General features: G+C 46.0%; 1 protein-coding gene across 4 annotated transcripts in view; it reads left to right on the plus strand.

The window, feature by feature from the left end:
- The window catches only part of TAF15 (TATA-box binding protein associated factor 15), a 481601-nt gene that overhangs the window by 100892 nt on the left and 360457 nt on the right, over positions 1-20252 (plus strand). For 2 of the 4 annotated variants that reach the window (XM_085649621.1, XM_085649623.1), the window contains exon 7: positions 3222-3326. The exons of the other annotated variants lie outside the window; for them this stretch is intronic. In XM_085649621.1, coding sequence (XP_085505747.1) covers positions 3222-3326 — 105 coding nt within the window. The remainder of the gene's footprint in view (positions 1-3221; positions 3327-20252) is intronic. 4 annotated transcript variants of the gene reach the window in all.

Below are 20252 nucleotides of genomic sequence, written 5' to 3' on the forward strand. Positions count from 1 at the left end.
TACAGCAGGATTGCCAAACAGTTCTCTTTAAAAAAAATCCTCAAACTTTCAGTCAGAGAAAGAAAAGTGAACCCCAACCTCCAAAATAAAATAAGCAGGAAATTATAAGTAGACATTCGCTGACATTTGACCTCCTTCTCTGAAGTAGAGCAAATGTGACAAAATAAAAACAAAATTTAAAGGCATCTTTACTGCTCATTCACTTTCTGAATGAGCAGAACACCTGTTCTTTGTCAGCTCACCAGAACGGGTCAATAGGCTCTAAAAATAAATCCTCCTAGTAAAATTTGGTTCGTGAGTACATTTCTCAAGGCTTTCCGTTTCCTTTTGCAGGCATGTTCAATAGGCCATCTTCAAAGGTTAATAACTCTAGCCAATTTGGGCCTATTTGCTTGATCCTGGGCTCATTTTGCTCCTGGTGGCAGACCTCATGGTCTCTAAAACCTACTTTGAAGGGAGCCGCCGTCACCGGCTCTTTGCACCAGCTTTTCTCCTTTGCCTGTTCTCTGATGCTCCCCTCCTCCTGCTGGGGCACAGAAGTCCATGTCTTCTCCCAATGGGCCCTCCGGGGATGTAAGGTGGTCAGACTCACTAGCCTTGGAGAGACCCACTATTCATGGGATCAACTGCAGACAGTCCTTAGTCCATCAGGGGGCATGTCCTTCCAGCTCTCCATGGTTTTGCTGCAGTCACCGTCCATGTCCAAAGTTAAGCTCACTGTGTCTTTCTTGTGCCAATGTTTATACGTGTTGTTGGAAAGTTGCACATGGCAGGCACCCCTGGCCAATCCTAGGATGCCACATCTCTCCTCCACCCAGTCCCAACCATCCTACACAGCATTCTGTGATAATCCAGTATGATGCCGTCAAGTGGTCTATGTGCACAGCTCCTCTATGCACCACCCCTAACTGACATTCTTTTCAGGGACTTTCCCACCAAATCTTCAAAGGGGAGCCCTTCCTGTGTTGGCTGCATTTGTCTAGGCTTCCTCCTTTGTTCAATGGGCCTGGGTCTGTCCCAACCCTAGTACAGTGAAACAGTTAATTGTCAGATGCAGATTTTCCTCCCCGCTGCTTCCTCCTCAGGAGTAGAGTGAATCACGGATAACTGCTCCTTCTATGTGGGGAGGCCTATGTTTCCTCTCCTGGGGAGCAGAGTAATTAAGTTGGCCCAGCATTTTGACATTAGGCCTGGAATCTGATTCTGAGCTAAGCCAGAGAAATATGACAACTCTGGACAACCCATAAGGGGTACATGTATGTTCTTGGGACCTGCATATTCAAACTCTGGTGCATGTTCCACCCCAGTTGGACAGCTCATTGATCTGTAAAGGCCTAAGCGAAGCAAACCTGCAAATTAAGGCAGATTTCCCCCTATGTGTAGAATACAGTGAGACTACAGATAATCTAGTAAACTCAACTGGCCTATCTAGGAGTGCCCACTAATATTAGAAGGCCTACCCCAGGTCAACATCTATCCCCACAGAGTCCCTTCTGTGTCAGGCTACATGTGCACAATTACTGGGTTGTGCACAACCGTAATCTCACATGTACAGCCTGCACAGGTGTGTGCGCACATTTTCATGTGTAATCAGCCCAGTGCCCATTACCCTACCTGCGTCTCAGCGGCTTTATCTTAAAAGTTGGACACTCAAGGTAAACACGCCCAATTACAATGTGATTTCCGTGGGTGAGACTCCCCCAAAGTACAGCTCCAAAAAGCTAGTGATCAAAAAGCTAAAATTTCAGGTGGGTTAATGAAATGGGCAGAATCCATTAAGCTAGAACCTGTATGAGAGTCTTATGTGCTGGAAGCATACCGTGTACCTCACAAATTGTTAAATCAGGAGCAGGGCAGAACAATTCAGGCACTTTGCCTTACCGCACTCTATCTCAAGTTGAAGAAGAGCTGCATTTTGTCCTGCTTTTAATTCATAGTGACACTTAAATATCACTAATGAGTATGTTAGCTAAGTGTCTACTTTTTATGATCTTAGACAAAAAGCTAACACCAAGTCACTGAGGTTCACCTTTTGACTTCTGGTTATGTTTTGTTGCATAACAGTGTATTTATGTAGCATAGTTTTGTCCAACTGCATGGCCTCCTGGTGCTTATACACATCTTTTTTTTAATTTTAATTTTTTACTTTATTTATAGCTGTTGGCAGTTAATACACATGGATACAAAGCAATTTATATGGCATAGCAAATACAGCAATGGCACACGTAAATTTGACAGTGAAATAGTGTTGGTCTTCAGGGCCAGTCTGCAAGAAGGTTCACGTGCTGGAAGAATGGGCCTGTTGGCGAATATAGCTGGTGAAGGGTTCCCAAATGTCTTGGGGTTGAGTTCTTGTGGGCATTAGGTCCCAAAAAGTAGATAATTATTCATAACAATAGGAAATGTCTTTGATGCAGTGGCGCTTCTTTGGCGCTAGTGTACTGCCCCAGCACATTGCAACCCTGCGTTTGGCGAAGAGAACCTCTAGAATAGAGAATTTACGAGAGTTACTGGCTAGCTCCATCACATAGCCCAGTAGTCCGATCAGGGTAGCTGGGGATAGTGGTGTATTTATAACTTTCTCTAGTACCCCAAAGACTTCCACCCAATATGCTGCCACAGCTGGGCATTGCCAGGCAAGATGAGGTGCTTATACACATGTTAGTTTTAATTTTTCTGATACTGTAAATTCACATAACAGGATTTCAAAAACATTTTTGTAATATGCCCTAATTTCTAATACAATAAAATTAGTAATTCCTGATCTGATGATCCTGTTAAATTGCAGACTCGTTTTTACAATATACTGTGTACAAATACACAATTTCAACACAAAAATTCTATTGCAACTTAGTGAATGCATTTTAGAACCTGTTTTTAAACACTTTGTTACTTTATTCTGACTTCTCAGTCACTCATATTGGCACTTAGTTATGTTTCGGAAAAAAAACTTTACTAGAGTATACCCGTCCTTGATACCGACTATACAAGCAAATAACCCTTGATTATGGGAATTATCTGTATTATAAGTCACTTATTAAATGTGAAGTTGTGATCTTGTTTCAAACTGTTTTGGCAGTACGTCACTGGTGCTGTTGGTTTACCTTCATTACCTTCTGTGGTGGTATGCATCTCAAAACATTGTCCTGCAGTGAACTTGCTTTTTAGTAGCACAATGTTAAATGTTTTCACTTTCTTCTACAATTGCCAATGTGTAAAAGGCTCCTATAGTCAGCCATCAAGCTATGGCCAGCAGCAGAGTTCATCTGGGCAACATCCTCCTCCTTATCAGTCACAAAAGGACAACTACGGCCACTCCTCACAAGGTGAGACTGCACAATTTGGAAGATGCCAAGACTGACTCATTCTACATGACTTGTAGTGGAGATTCAACTAACTACGCCATCTCCAAAATTTCATTTAGCTTTTAAAAAAGGAAGCAGTTGCTTTACCTCATTGCAACTGCACTGTTTTTGTTAGACATCCAAAAAAGGGAGTGTTCATTTGTTTCTTTTATTCATTTACACCCATCCAGTTTCCCTTTATTTACATGTAGTGTGGTTTAAGTTGAGTTGATGCTGTCCCCTAAATGATGAACAATTTCTTCGTGCACTGCTGAATGGTTGTTTGAATCTGTACCTGATTGTGTAATACATTTATACATTTTTCAGTGATCACAATATCCTTGTTTGTTTAGTGTTGTACTGTTTTTTGTGTACTATTTTGTACTTCCAAATTGACATTATTCTAAAAGTATTTTTTTTAATATGTTCCCCAACATTGACATTTTCTCTTAGAAGTAATAATACATTTTCTTTTAACATTTAAATTTGACCACCGTGCATTTTGGATCTTCTTTAGGATGTACTGTCTGCATGGAAAATTAACATTAAACCATAAAGAATATTAACGTTGTTAATTGCGAATCAACACAGAAAGCAAACTGTTAGTGGTATCATGAAAGGGACCAGAAAGGGCTCACTGTGAGTGCTTGTTATCTAATAAGGAAGCGTCAGTGTCCGAACTCCACGTATCTGTAAATGACAGTTCTTCTCTTATGCCACTCCAGCTTGGTTTTTGTCTATCGCTAGGTTAAGGCCAACGTATAGAAAACTGCTTAAAAATAATGTAATATCGATATGCTCACTAAGATGTTGATATTGTCAACCTTTGGATAGCTGTAAAGTCCCAAATATTTCAACATATACTAAAATACAAATATGCTACGAGCAAATTACATTGGAATGACCAACCAGTGGTTAACTAGTGTAAATCATGTGGATGAAATGAATGTGTCATGTCCTCAGGTGAAACATCATAGTCATACCAAACAATAAATTAATCTGACATGATCAGTTAAATATATAAAGTTTGACTTGTTTTGAAAGCAAATTTGAATGCTGTGGAGAGAAAACAGTGTTGCATAATAAATGCAATAATACAATAGTACTATGAAAACAACAGTCAACCAACTGGAAGCACCCATTGGTTCCTGCCCAGAGTCAAAAGTAATAACCTCAGTTGTCTGCCATCTGCTGAGTAAATTAGTGCAGTTAGCCTTTGCTTTTCACAGCTTCTTGTTAGCGCATACACACCATACTCTACATTCTATTACACCCAAAGTGGTATATTGTGTCTTAAGCTAGTCTTTATGATTCAGGTTGCAGAGTTCCAAGGGCATGAACAAGAGCAAAGGACTGGAAAGTAACAATATACAATGACAGCCATGTTTTTGCAGTCCTCCAAATGTAACTCGAGGTATCAGTATCACTAAACAAGAGAAGGAATTTTTAAAAAAGCATGGAAAAAATGTTCTGAAAGATTAGGGACTGAATTGCAACCGCAGGTGAAACTAATTTTTTAGTCATGGAATTAGAATTGCAACAGATGGCAGCTGCTTCTAGACACGAATGAGGGACTTCTTAGAAAATATGAAGAGTAAATATAACCTGCAAAACAAAATTAACAAAAGAACTGCTGCAAGTGACTGAACTAAAGCTATTTGTAACGCATATGTAAGAGCATGTAAAGCTGCAAGAGGGGATGAGATAATATTCTCTTGATCAAGAATGCTAAATACTAAAGAATGTTACCTTTAAAAAGCTGCAAGAGGGGATGAGATAATATTCTCTTGATCAAGAATGCTAAATACTAAAGAATGTTATCTTTAAAAAAATTGACAAAATATAAGCTATGTGCTCTATATATCAAAGATCCCACATGATTTCAGTTAATACTTTAGACCGTATCCTAGTTATGGTCTAAAAACAACATCAGAAAAGTATACATAACACAGGTTTATCAAAAGAAACACCACATGTCTACTCTGTTATATTTAGTCATGTTGTGTAGTTCCTATAAACATGTATAGGATCTGCGCGTTTAGACAACATAGATTGTGGGATTGGTGTCCAGACTGATTCCAGACACCCGCACCGGGTATGTTCGGCAGTATACCTTCTAGCTCACAGTGACACTATAAACTCCTCTTACCAAGGAGAGCATAGTTCTAGGCAACTATCGAACAGGACAACTCTGTCCCATCAGGGATCGTGGAAACGGTACAATACTTTTCGCTCAGTCACTCGTGCTCACTTTGTTTCAGAGAGATGCACAGAATAAACTATGGGGATGTTTTCAATAAACATTTATTGAACCATCGTCATTCTAGTGTAAAATAGGTGTGCTGAAACAGCCATAAGACAAAACCAGATATAAATGATTATAAGCACCAACAGAGTAAAAGGATGGTAGATTCCTACATAGTGCTAAAACAATGAATGCAGGCAGGTATATAAATATATGACAGTAGTAATGCATCCTCCTACTATGCAATCCTAACTAGATGTACCTAAGTGTACCTAGCATGTATGTAGTTATCTGAAAGGAACACGTAGTGATAGATTCCTTACCTTAGAATTACCCCCAGGCGTCAGACTGGATCCGGAAAGTTTTCGTCAGCAGTACCCCTTCGTGTTGGTAGGCATTGTCGTGCGGCTCCGCGTGCATCGTCGGCACAGAGATGACGTCGCTGGAGCTACTTAGACGCGCCCACGCACGCTGACATCACTACTTTCTTTTTTTGCGCCAGCAAGCGCAGATCCGGGAAGAGCAAGTACCCCCAGTCTTTTTGAGTGAGTTTTTTCGAGGCCTTTTGTCTCAATTTCTTCGAGTCGATTGACTCCTGGTGTCGAAGGGATGCCCGGCTTTAAGAACTGTGGGGACTGTCACCGCATGGTGTTGGTTACCAACCCGTGTGTCTCTACTGCCTGGGGCGCCACCATGATTCCAAGTCATGCCCCGACTGCCGGGCCATGGTGCCAAAGAGTTTGCGGAAGCGGTCCGAAAGTTGCTGAAAGTCCGGAAGTCGGCTTCATGCTGCTCAAGGTCCCGGTCCCGTGGGAGGTCGAGGGACCGGTCGCAGAGCCGTCACCATCGTTCCTCTGGATCTAAGTCTTCGCACTCGGGGCCAGGTAAGTCAAAGCATTCTAAGAGGAAGTGTCGTCACTCCTCGACTTTCCCTCGCCCTTTGCGACTGAGGGTGCGGTTGGTGCCACCCCCGCGGCTCTGGCGGAGCCTGCGACGTTGCGGCCGGCCTACCCACCTTTCACGGGTCCGTAGGCGACCCCTGCTCAGGTGCAAGAGTTTCATGCCGCCATGGCCCGACTCTTTGGGCCTTGTGGCCCCGCCGGTGCGCCTCCGGGCCCCGTGGGCCCGACTGGGGGTCCTGTCCTTCCATTGCTTCCAGCCCTGGCGTCGCCGGCGCCGCATGACCATCGGACAACAGTCAACGCCGGTTGACCTTGTAAGACCTCCACCAATGTCGGCCCCACTGGCACCACCTCCAATGTCGCCCGTCCGTCGCCAGTTTCAACCCTGAACCGGAGCCGGACCGGCGCCGATCCCGACACCGTTGGGGCCTTTTTTCCCCTATGTCCGCCCTCCTTATTTTCAGCCTGTTTCGCAGACTTCGGAGGAAGGGGAGGACTGGGAGGGGTCTGAGGACCCTCTCACACAGCAGTGTGATCTGGGCTGTGTATAGTCTTAACAATGGTTCAAAAAGCAAATTGCCTTAAAATACAATACTTACAAACAAATCCAAATCACAAACAAAACAAATAGTAAGTGAAAAGACTAAGTAAAAAAGCTAAATAGAGAGAGAGAAGAGAAGAGACAACCATATGCAAAATAATTCTAGAAAAATGACAAATTTATTACATTTTATGAATATTAAAACAATTAAGACATTGGCGCTCAATACAATGTGCTGGTACAAAAACAGTATATATTACAAACCAGACAAGTGGCAAACGACAAAAATACACGTCACAGGGAGGGAACAACATAAAACAGAATAATGAATAATTTGTCCTTCATTCGTTTTATGGCCACATATGCGTTGACGGCGTTTCAACCACTGTAAAATTACACGGTCATCATCAGGACTGGAAAGTTAATTGAGCGTCCAAAAATTCTCTGCGGTATAAAATACATGTGGGTCACATATTAAAAGTAAGCTCCTTCTATAAGAAAAGGCTTACAAGAAGAAAAGAAGTTAGGAGTTGATAAAAGTAAATAGTAAGAGAAAGAATAAATTTAAGAACATTTGGTGAAGGAAAATGGAAATAAAAATTCGAAAAGAAACAGAGGTGAAGAACTTTTCAAAGCACTATTTACCGCACCCAGAAAAAAGTGATAAATGAAAAAATCACCATCACCAAAGTGTCAATAGTGAATGTAAAAATCACTTATTTCAGAGAACAATCCGACCTTCTATTACTTGCATGGGTTGGAATGGTGTTCCAATATTTTCACTGAAATGAAAAAATAAATATGAAGCAATTTCTATGTAGGAATCAGTAATTGGAACAAGCAATCCTAATTTATCAGCCATCAGAGATCGGCGGGCGTGATGTAAAGCCGTCCAAGGGTATAGAAACTTTCAAACTGGCTGTATCTATCCATATGATTTAGCAGATCATGCCAGGAAACAGGTGAACAAATCACCGATGTGCTTCAATGCCACAATGGGCTAAAGAAATTGAAAAACAAGGAGACACATCCAAAGTATATAGAGATACGACATAAATATATAGTCTCAGTCAAAGGCATCTATATATATTGGGGTGTGTGTGATATAACAGACACTCCATGCGAGGCCATATAGCGTACATCTCTAACTTCGAAAAGACGATAAAGTTTAGTCATGGCTAACATATCTCCTATCTCATAGCCATATTTGTAGTGATTTGAGAGCACAGCTGTCTAAACCCAGTAACAGTATTATATCTCCTACAAATGACTAAGCGATAAAAAACAAGAATCTAAGTGCCACCCAAATGGCAATACTAGTTGGAAAAACTAGTTAAAAGAAGAAATCCTTACTAATGTACACAATTTTAAACAACATGAACATAGTGGTACCCAAATCATGTACCGCACAGAGACCATCAGCGGTAAGGGCGTCTACAAAAAGACGTCCGTTTAGGCTGGTATACAACTAGAATAACTGCTGCGCGCATCGACTTACCAAAATCAGGAAGCCATTCGGTGCTTCACCCAGACGCTATAAATAGCATTTGTAAGCCTGTGCGATTTTATCAGAAACATTGATAACAGACTATGAGGTGTAGCCTGATCTTACCAGTGAGCGCCAATGGGCGCCATCTTAGAATGGTCAAAACGAAGTATAAGAATGGAAATACGTGCTCCTTGGCGATTTACTCGATGTAATAATGATATGTGAATAAGTTAACCAGGCGTCATCTAAAAGTGAGCTACTTTGAGGCACACCCAAATCACAACACTATGTTACAAAAAATGAATAATGACGGATTCTGTGCCCGTGCCCATTACGGACTGCAATATATTTCATGAGCTTAGCCGCGGGCGCCATCTTAAAATTGTCAAAATATGTAATGGGAACCCGAGTCCGTGCTTACAAGTGGTCTGCTCAATGAAACAACGGTAACTAGATAAAGTAACCGGGCGTCCTCTACATACTACTATAATACCAAATGTAGATGATAGCAGATTCTTTGCCCGAGCCCACTGTAAAAGTAAAAGTAAAGAAAACAAAGAAAACAATAAGAAAAGAAAAAGACATTTTCTTAAAAAAGCAGCTTAGTTGTAACAATGAGATACCACTTGAAATTTTCAGTGATCCATATTGAACTAAAATAGTACAATGGCAAACAATGACATTATAATGTCATCGAGAATAGAACAATTTTGATTTAATTGAAGATGATGGTCTAGTCACATAGCAAAACCCAAAACCTTACTCATCTTAAATGTAATGAACAGTCATGCTACATATATAAATTAGCAATTACAGTTTGTGTATAGAGACACAATTACAGTGAGTATGCATTGACAAAAAAACTCAGGTCTTTGTATTTACAGTAAGGGCAGCAAATTAGACTCTTGGGGAGAGGTGAACCAGTAAGAATATATATAGACTTACCTGCTATATGGTGGTAAAATTTGCAAATCACAATGTAACCCTAGTGTCAAACAAGCAGTACATGGTTCCTTACCAATCCCTCAACTAAATATTACAGAATGACACTCCGCCATAGAATTAAGACCTTTATTAATACTATCACAGTGGAGTATCCATCGACATTCAGTTTTATTCAGGATGTTGGTAATACTCCCTCCTCTTGGAGGAATCCGTATCACTTTAATAACCTGCCAAGGCATATCAGAGTTACATTCCCAAAAATGGGACACCAAAGGTGCATTCTCAGTTTTGCTGAGAATTCAGCATTTATGCTGCCCGAGACGAGTTTTTATCTTTTGAGTCGTCCGGCCCACATAAATAGGGTCACATTGACACCAAATTGCATACACAACATTATGTGTGTTGCAATTGGTATAGTCTCGCAAGTCATGACAAATATTTCCATGGACAAATTGTTTAGTGTTTAGACTGGAACCGCACATAAGACCTATGACCTGGACTGGGCAGAACATTTGGGGGATGCCAGTGGTCTTGACACCTCACCCGACCTTGGCATGCTGTTTCCTCCTACCGTGGCTACGGAGGAGGGAGCCAGTTACTTAGTGGTAGTACGTAGGGCAGCCGAGGCCCTCCACCTCGAACTCCCTACGGTGGCCGTCAGGACTGACCTCCTGACAGAAGTGCTTCAGCCGGCGGCAACCTCTTCGGAGCCCTTGCTGCCTTTTAATGACACACTTTATGACGTTCTTTTGGGTACTTGGTCCAGGCCCAACACAGGGGCTCCTGTGGACAGGAACGTGGCCCGCCGCGATCACCCGGCTCCGGGCGACCCCCTCTTTCTCTACCAACACCCCACTCCGAGAGCTTGGTTGTCCAAGCCTCTGCTTCCCAGAGCGCGTTCCCTTCCGCACCTCCGGATAGGGAATCCAAGAAGCTGGAACAGCTTGGCAAGAAGCTGTTTTCATCTGCCAGCTTAGGGCTGCGGTTGGTGAACACCGCATGCCTCTTGGGCCGTTATTCCCATTCTCTGTGGGATACGGTGGCGCGGGTTCTGCCCAACTGTCCGGAGGAGACACGGAGAGTAGTCTCTCAAGCTGTATCAGCTGGCAGATTTGCAGCAAAGTTAACCATTTGTTGTGGGCTAGATACCGCCGACTCGCTGGGCGGGGTGATTTCCACGACGGAGGCGCTTCGGCGCCACGCCTGGCTGAGAACAACTGGCTTCTCAGGGGATGTCCAGAACACCTTGATGGACATGCCTTTTGATGGCATTCGCCTTTTTGGCGATAAAGCGGATAGTGCGTTGGAGCGGTTTAAGGACTCACGGGCTACGGCCAAGTCCTTGAGCCTGTCGGCCACTCGCCCTCCTCTGCCTTCCGCTTTTCGCTCCTTTCGTGGCCACGGACGGGGTGCCCCAACACGTTCGTTCCAGAGCCTCAGGCCTGCGCAGCAACATTCTCAGCACGGCCGCGGACGTGGGAACCATCGAGGCGGTTCTGGGGGCCAGCGGGCGGGTCAGTCTACCTCCACCCTCGCAGCATCCATTGCAAAGCCTTCCTAGTCCGACCTTTCAGGTCCATCAAACGCCAGTGTGCGGCAGAATTTGCCATCATCTCACCCCACTGGCGCAACATCACATCGGACAAGTGGGTGCTGCAAATTGTCCGACGGGGCTACTCCCTCCCCTTCGAGTCTCCCCCTCCAGCCATGCCACCTCAATACCACCACATGTCGGGGGACCATCTTGCACTTCTTCAGCAGGAAGTCACGGCCCTCTTGGCCAAGGGGGCCATCGAGCGCGTTCCTGGGCCAGAAATAGGTCGTGGTTGTTATTCCCACTACTTTCTGGTCCCCAAGAAGGACAAGGGTCTGCTTCCTATCGTAGACCTTCGGAACATCAATCGCTTCCTCCGGAAGAAGAAGTTCAAGATGCTCACACTTCCTCAGGTCTTACTTTCATATTCCCGTCCTGACGGCCCCCCGGTGTTACCTGCGGTTCACGGTAGGCCACAAGCACTTTCAGTTCACTGTGCTCCCTTTTGGCCTTACCAGCGCCCCTCGGGTGAATGATGGCGGTGGTCACAGCTCATCTGCGCAGATCTGGGGTCCCAGTCTTCCCCTATCTTGATGACTGGTTGTTGAAGGCGGGCTCACCCCAGGCAGTCGTCTCCCACCTCCAGACTACGGCCGACCTCTTGCATTTGCTGGGGTTCTCCATCAACGTCTTGAAGTCGCACCTGATTCTCTCTCAGAAGCTCCTCTTCATCGGAGCGGTTCTGGATTCAGCGCAGTTTCGGGATTATCCTCCTGAGCAGTGAGTCCGGGATATTCAGGCGATGATTCCGATCTTTCAGCCTTTATCCCGGGTTTCGGTCAGGATGACCCTCCGGCTACTGGGCCTGATGACCTCCTACATCCTGTTGGTGGATCATGTCAGATGGCATATGCGGGCACAGCAGTGGGACCTGAAGTTCCAGTAGGCACAGCATCAGGACAACCTGTCCGATCACGTCCAGATCTCGGAGGGCACTGCACAACAATTGCAGTGGTGGCTCACAAATGGGTCAATGGCAGATCCCTCTCCCTTCCCCAACCGGAACACACAGTGGTGACGGACGCGTCCCTTCTGGAATGAGGCGGCCTCATGGAAGATTCGGAGATCAGAGGACTCTGGTATCCGGCGGAGTCCCGGCTCCATATCAACGTTCTGGAGCTTCGGGCGATCCGACTTGCACTGAAAGCATTCCTTCCCTCTGTCAAGGGGAGAGTAGTGCAGGTGTTCCCGGACAACACCACCGCCATGTGGTACTGCAACAAACAGGGCGGAGTGGGGTCGTGGACCATATGTCAGGAGGCTCTGCGTCTCTGGACATGGCTGGAACATCAGGGCATTTTCCTGGTGGTTCAACACCTAGGCAGGGTCTCTGAACGCCAGGACAGACAAACTCAGCCGCAGGTGCATGATGGATCACAAGTGGCGTCTGCACTCAGACGTGGCACAAGGTCTCTTTCAGCAGTGGGGAGAGCCTTGGTTAGATCTATTCGCCACCGAAGAGAACACGCAATTTCATCAGTTCTGCGCGTTAGAATTTCCAAGGCAGCACTCGTTAGGCAACGCTTTTCGTCGCAAGTGGAGTTGCGGTCTACTATACGCTTTTCCGCCTATACCACTTCTGCCCAGAGTGCTGTACAAGATCAAATGCGACCGGGCCCTAGTCATTCTTGTGGCTCCGGACTGGGCTCGAAGAGTATGGTATCCCGAGCTACTCTGCATGGCTATCGATCCCCAGGCCGCCTGCCTCTTCGGGAGGATCTTCTGTCGCAGCAAAAAGGGACGGTCTTCCACCCGAACCTGTCCAACCTCCACCTCCTTGCGTGGAGATTGAGCGGCGGCAGTTGACGTCTTTTGACCTGCCTCCCGAAGTTTGTGATGTAATCTTGGCAACCAGGCGTCTCTCCACTAAGACAGTATACGCCTCCAGGTGGAATAAGTTTGTGGCATGGTGCACAGCAAAGGCTGTGGATCCCCTTTCTGCACCTCTTTCAGAGGTCCTTCTATTCCTTCTTTCTTTGGCCCAGCAGGGCTCTGCTCTGGGCACTAACAAGGGCTATCTCTCGGCCATTTCAGCCTTTTTACGGCTTCCAGATCATCCTTACCTTTTCAAGTTCACCGTTGTGAATAGATTCTTAAAAGGCATTACTCATCTTTTCCCTCCTATTCCTTTCATTATGCCTCAGTGGGACTTGAACCTGGTTCTGACATATCTGATGTGGGCTCCCTTTGAGCCACTTCACAACTGTCCTCTTCGTCTTCTAACTTTAAAGACAGCTTTCCTGGGGGCCATCACCTCTGCCAGAAGAGTGAGTGAGCTCTAGGCTGTTTCTTCTAAACCTCCTTTTCTCTCTGTCCATCCGGACAAAGTGGTCCTAAGGACTCGTCCATCTTTTCTGCCAAAGGTTGTCACTGCCTTTCACATTGGGCAGACCATCACTTTACCCGCCTTCTTTCTGCCTCTGCATCCCTCAAAAGAGGAAGAGAGGCTCCACCGCTGGGACCCAAAACGTGCGCTCTTATGCTACCTAAACCGCACACAACAGTTCCGGGTGGATGACCAGCTCTTTGTTGGCTACGTGGGTGAAAAGAAAGGTCGGGCTGTGCTCAAGCGGACCATCTCTCGGTGGGTCGTTCTGTGCATAAAGTCTTGTTATTCTTTGGCTAAAAAGGAGCCTCCGGTGGGGCTGCGCTCCCATTTTACCAGGGCGATTGCAGCCACTACTGCTTCGGGATGGGGAGTTCCCTTGCATGACATCTGTCAGGCAGCTACGTGGGCCTCGCTGCACACGTTTACTAAGCACTACTGCCTGGACATCCAAGTCCGGAGAGACGGGTTCTTTGGCTGTTCTTTTCTCCAGGACTTTCTGGTGTGATCTTGGTTCGCAGACCCACCACCGGCGTTGGTATTGCTTGGGTATCTATTGTAAGGTTAGGAATCTATCACTAAGTGTTTCTGTCAGATGCACAAGTTACTTACCTTCGGTAACGATATATCTGTAAGAAACATTAATAGTGATAGATTCCTTACCGCCCCACCCATCCTCCCCGTTCTGCAAATTGATTTCTAGGGTTAAGGTCATCCCTTTCAGGGCCCTAGTTTCATGGCACCGTGGTCAGTTTCTTGCATGGCTCTGCCTTCCTGGCACAAAGTCGTGTACAGAACTGACGGCAGCGCGCGTGGGCGCGTCTATGTAGCTCCAGCATCGTTATCTCGGCGCTGCCGATGCCAACGACGCACACGGAGCCGCACGCCGACGCCTACTGACGCGCAGAGGTACTGCTGATGAAAACTTTCTGGATCCAGTCTGACGCCTGGGGGTAATTCTAAGGTAAGGAATCTATGACTACTGATGTTTTTTAAAGATATATCGTTACCGAAGGTAAGTAACTTGTGCGTCGAGCCAAGAACCCCCCTAGGCTGAAGCAAAAACCCCATTACCTTAAGTGAGAGACTGTGGGACCCCGTCTTGGTCTCGAAATGGACACCCTGCGAGGGATGGCAGACTACTGCGAGCTGGAGTGTCTGCATGTAGGAACCTCAGCATCTTGCGTCAGTGTTTCAGCGTGGAAATCCTTTTTCTCCTCTCCTCGCCTTAGCAAAGATACTGTGTTTATATACCCAAAGTGGTACCCTCAGGGGATCTACCTTGATGTGTCATGTTGGACTTAGGATGACGGAAGGAATGACCCTTATACATAGTTATTATGCAGGAGCTGGTAGTCCTGCTGAGAATCCAAGAATCCACATGCATAATGAATGAGGCTAGTTTTCGGAGAAAACCCCAGGTTATTTAAGCACTACCGTAACTAGGTAAAAGGTCAGCACCAAGAACCGTTATGTTGTGTAATGGCAGGGGAATTATAGGTGAAAGGTTTGGTTACTACCTGAGCAAATATATCGGGGTACCTGTATGAAACATAAGTCACCTGGATTGAATAGTGTCCAACATCTTCATCCAGGTGATCTTCCTTTGCAGCAAACATTTTTAAATGTCCATACCTGGAGAGGGATTGAGGATCTATAATACTTGAATTTTCATTTGGCTAACAACAGGTCTCTACATGAAAGTGAACAGCCTCACTCTACTTAACAGTCTTCTTGCGAATGTCGCTTTTGTGTTTTGAAACCCAAATTTTAAATTTTCGCTCTGGCTTTCCCACTTATAAATTCATTGAGTAAATGCAGTTGTTATTGGGATAGTTTGCTTGATGCGAGTTTGTCGAACATTGTTGCCCTAATGACATTTTTACAGGGTACGCAATTCATGCAAGGAAAATCTCCAAATATATTTTATTTACATGTTTATTTTTTCTTGATACTATCTCTTTCATACCAATGAGTTGCTGAAGTGCAAATATTGGTCTCTCTTTTTGTAAATCTCCAAAACCAATTTCAGGTTGCAAATTTTCTCCTCTTTTCTTAATAAGCTTTTTATGGCCCTGTTTATCGTAGACTATTTAGAGACAAAACTAAATCTTATTGACTCCTTCCTTCAAAAGTTTTCAAGAATTGTTTTCTAGGTCTTTGTATTTGTTCATTCAGTGGCTTGTGTGACAACATCTGGTATGTTATGTTATTCGGATTTTTCTAGCGCACGGCTGCCCCAGCAAAGGGGCAAACCCGGCGCTGCAGCATCAAAGTGTGGAACCAAACACTAAAGTAGAGGAACATCAAAAATAGAAGGATGATAAAGAAGACTAAATTGGGGGAAAAAGAAAAGTTTTAATCGCTTTCCTAAAGGCGAACAAGCAGTTCATCCTATGAATCTGGACAGGCAGGGAGTTCCATAACTTAGCTGCCAAGCAGCGAAAAGACCGGCCCCCAGCGCAAAGGCGTTTTACGCGGGGGACAATAACCAGATGCTGCCCCAAGGAGCGCAGCTGACGCGGAGGAACACATGGGATAAGCAGGTTACCAAGCAGGCTTGGTGTAGCCAGCTTCAGAATCTTAAAAGAAAGACAATGGGCCCAATTCACAGAACAAACTTAAGACAAAATCCTAAACTTAGTACCATTTTGGTATTCACAGAATGCACTTACTACTTCTGGTATTCACAGAATGAATTTACTACTTTTGCGATTCATAGAATACACTTACTACTTTTGCTATTCACAGAATGGATTTATGACTACTAACTTTACGTCCACACTCGGGCTGGAAATTCCGGCCCGGAGGTGGAGCTTCCGGCCCGGAGGCGTGGCTTCCGGGCCGGAGGCGGGGCTTCCGGGCCGGAGGCAGAGCTTCCAGCCCAGAGGTGGAGATTTTGGCCATGGCTAAATCTCCGCCACTGGCCGGAATCCCCACCTCCGGCCCGGAAGCTCCGCCTCTGGCCCGGAAGCTCTGCCTCTGGCCCGGAAGCTCTGCCTCTGGCCCGGAAGCTCTGCCTCTGGCCCGGAAGCTCTGCCTCTGGCCCGGAAGCTCTGCCTCTGGCCCGGAAGCTCTGCCTCTGGCCCGGAAGCTCTGCCTCTGGCCCGGAAGCTCTGCCTCTGGCCCGGAAGCTCTGCCTCTGGCCCGGAAGCTCTGCCTCTGGCCCGGAAGCTCCGCCTCTGGCCCGGAAGCTCCGCCTCTGGCCCGGAAGCTCCGCCTCCGGCCCAGAAGCTCCGCCTCCGGGCTGGAAGCCCCGCCTCTGGGCCGGAATTTCCGGCCCGAGTGCGGACGTAAAGTTAGTAGTCGTAAATCCATTCTGTGAATAGCAAAAGTAGTAAGTTTATTCTGTGAATCGCAAAAGTAGTAAGTTCATTCTGTGAATACCAGAAGTAGTAAGTGCGTTCTGTGAATACCAAAATGGTACTAAGTTTAGGATTTTGTCTCAAGTTTGTTCTGTGAATCGGGCCCACAGCGTCTTAAATTGAATGCGCTCCGTCATGGGAAGCCAATGAAGTCTTTGAATGGCACCGGCAGAGGGGCATAGCTGCGGGAGCCCTAACAAGCCTCTAGCTGCGGCATTTCGGACACGCTGCAACCGAGTTATTTCAGCTTGATTTGCCCCTAATAAAAGAGAACTAGCATAGTCCAGTCGAGATAAAATAGCTGACTGGACAATCAACAGGCGTGTTCGTGGATCGAAAAACTTCAGAAGAGGCTTAAGACCCGTAGGAGTCCAAAGCATGTGCTGGCAACTTTTTTGGTATGGTCTTGAAAATTGAGGGAGGAATCCATCCAGACCCCCAAGTTCTTAACAACTGCCTTGGGATTAGTAGTACTACCCAGGACACTTGGCCACCATCGCTCACTCCACAGGCTTGAGTTCTTCCCTACTAACAAAACCTCAGTTTTGCTAGCGTTCAGCTGTAAGCGATTAGTGGTCATCCAATCTCCAACGGCTGCCAGACCGCCTCTAAACCTAGAGGCGTTCAGTGTGGAACCTTCTGCCAGGGCCACCACCAGCTGCGTATCATCTGCATAGCAGACCATGGTGAGGTCCCACTGCGTGGCGACCACTGCAAGATTGACAATGACGGACTAAGCGCCGAGCCCTGGGGCACCCCCTGATCGATGGAATTAGCCTAAGAAAGGAAAGGGGGGGCTGACACTCGGAAAGATCTATCGGTTAGAAAAGATCTAAACCGTTCCAAAGCCAGGCCAGCCACACCCTCCTCCTCCAGCCGCTGTAGCAGAATGCCATGCGAGACCGTATCAAAGGCGGCACTAAGATCCAGCAGGATCAATGCGCCGTCTGACCGGAATCAAGAATGGTTCGCAGGTGTTCAGTCACGGCCAAAAGAGCAGTTTCCGTACTATGGCCCGGGCGGAAGCCATTCTGAGAAGGATCCAAGATGTTATTGGTACTCAAAAAGTTCGTGAGTATGTTATTAACATGTGCCTCTGCAATCTTAAGTTGTGTATCGGTCGCACTCCTTCGTGTAAACTTTCAATTGCTTTGTAAGTCTTTCACTATGTTCTCGGTGCTGTGGGATCTTCTCCCCTGATCAAAAGGGATGTGGCTTGAGACTGAATTTTCGATTCCTTCCCCAGTGGAAGGTGAATCCCAGTGTGCACTCTTACGACTTATAACTGTAATAAGTTAAACCACAATCTTAGCCACCCAAGGGAGGATAGATATAGGCCGAAAACTTTCGAGCTTAGCTGGGTCAAGTAATGGTTTTTTGAGAATGTGGGATACCCATGCCTGCTTCCACAACACGGGAACAGTAGCTGAAGAGAAGGAAAAATTGACAATCTGGCATAAATGGGTAAAAAAAAGAGAGAATGACTCCCTAAACTGAACCGGCTTTAAAGGGTCGGCCGGAGAGCCAGATTCAACTTTCCGGCTCAACCGAATGAACTCATCCTGTGAGATACTAGGGATGGCTGTTAAAGAAGGTCGTGGCTGGGATCTAGGAAGAGCGGTTTGAGAAGGAGAGATCACTTGTGGGAAGGACCGGTAGATGGTGCGAACTTTCTCAACAAAGAAAGTGGCCAGGTCATCACACTGCTGTTCAGATGAAACAGCGGATGCCAAGCTTTTTCTAGCTCTAAGGTCTTTAAGGAACTTACAAATACATTTAGCTGGGTTAGGGCTGAGCTTGATTTCATTGGCATAGTAGGCCGCTCGAACCTTGCAGATAGTTCTGTGATATTGTTTAATCTGAGCCAGATAACATGCTTTTTTCCTGGGATCATAGTCCTTTCTCCACTCACGCTCTGATCTCTTACAGGCCTTCCTTAAGGTGGTCAATGAATCATTATACCAGGGACTAGCGTCAGAGGTACGGCCCCGAGACCACTTAGCTGGAATAAGAGAGTCAAGCCCATGGGTGATCCAATCGCAAAACAAACTATAGCCCATTTCAGCATTATTAAGAGGTCCCAGAGAACTCATGCAGAGGAATGCATGAAAATCATCCAACCTCAATTTACGCCACGGGCGTTTGAAAATGGGCAATTGAGCAGCTTTGTTAAGGGGTTCTAAGGTCGGAAGAAACATTGTTACCAGCGAATGGTCAGTCCAACCCATGGGTTTAAGGGTCTCCACAGTTGCAGACATAATGTTAGAGAAAATAGGGTCCAGCAAATGGCCAGCAGAATGGGTGGGGCCGGGGACCAGTTGGTTAAGTTGGTACGCAAGCAGGTCCGCAAGCAAGCTACAGATCTCGTTATCTTGCAATAAATCAAAGTGCAGATTGAAATCACCCAAAATACTAACATTGGCAGTGCCCATAGCGAGCACGCAGACTGCCTCCAGCAGGGCAGTTTTAAACTTAGAGGCAGGCCCTGGTGGACGATAGACCAGCAGGCCAGATAGGGCCAGATGTGTACTCACGGTGATGCTAAAGCGAGCACACTCGCAGCCCTCAATAACTTCTTTCACAAAAAGACATGAGTAACATAAAAATCACTGCAGTGCCACCACCCCTAGATTCTCTATTAACCATGCAGATAGAATACCCAGCGGGTAATGCAAGATTCGGTTCAGCCACCATGTCCTCATTGAGCCAGGTCTCAGTCAGGAAGAATACATCTGGAGATTCCTCCATGACTAAGTCATGGATTTCTAAGTGGTGTTTAACCAACGATCGCACATTTAGCTGGAGAATTTTCAGCTGGGGCTGAACAATGGGAGGAGTTATAAAGGGTGGAAAAGTGAGAGAGACATATCTACCACATACACAGCCAAATGGTCCTTCCAAAGAATTTGGTGGAGATGTGCTACACAACTTAATAGTGGGATTAACCGCCAATAATTCTTCCCTGGAATAGCTGTACAGCCCAGGCAAACCCCGACCAGCGTTCCTGGCGAGAGCCGACATACTGACGCAGACGGGCTTGCCTTTGGCGCGCCGTCGGTGCGCCAGCTGTGCTCGTCCTCTACGCGTCCGCCCTTCGCGCATGTTATGTAGCCAGAGCCCCTGACAACTAGAACGCGCCGTACACAAGATGGCGATCTAGAATGTCCCCCCCAGAGGTCCGTATGTGCGTGCTGGAGACTTGCGGGTAAGTGACACGACTAAATTCCCTGTTTAAATAGGCAGTATGCAAGAACAATAGCAGCAGTCTAATAATAGCAGCAGATACATAAGAACAGCAATTTTTAAAAGAATGAAAGTGCTTGGAGCAGCCTGGGAGCAGCAAGCAACGCCACCACTCACCTCTTCTCACTATATCCACTTTTAGCTTCTGTGTTTAATTATCTAAGGCGATCCTTTTCGGATGTATCTGTTGTGAATTGGGACCTTTTTATTTTAGGGTACCAGGGTCAAAGATAAGAAAGTTTAGCAAATTATTTTGTG

The sequence above is a fragment of the Triturus cristatus genome, chromosome 3_2, assembly GCF_964204655.1.
Source record: "Triturus cristatus chromosome 3_2, aTriCri1.1, whole genome shotgun sequence".
In the NCBI taxonomy this organism is placed as follows: Eukaryota; Metazoa; Chordata; class Amphibia; order Caudata; family Salamandridae; genus Triturus; species Triturus cristatus.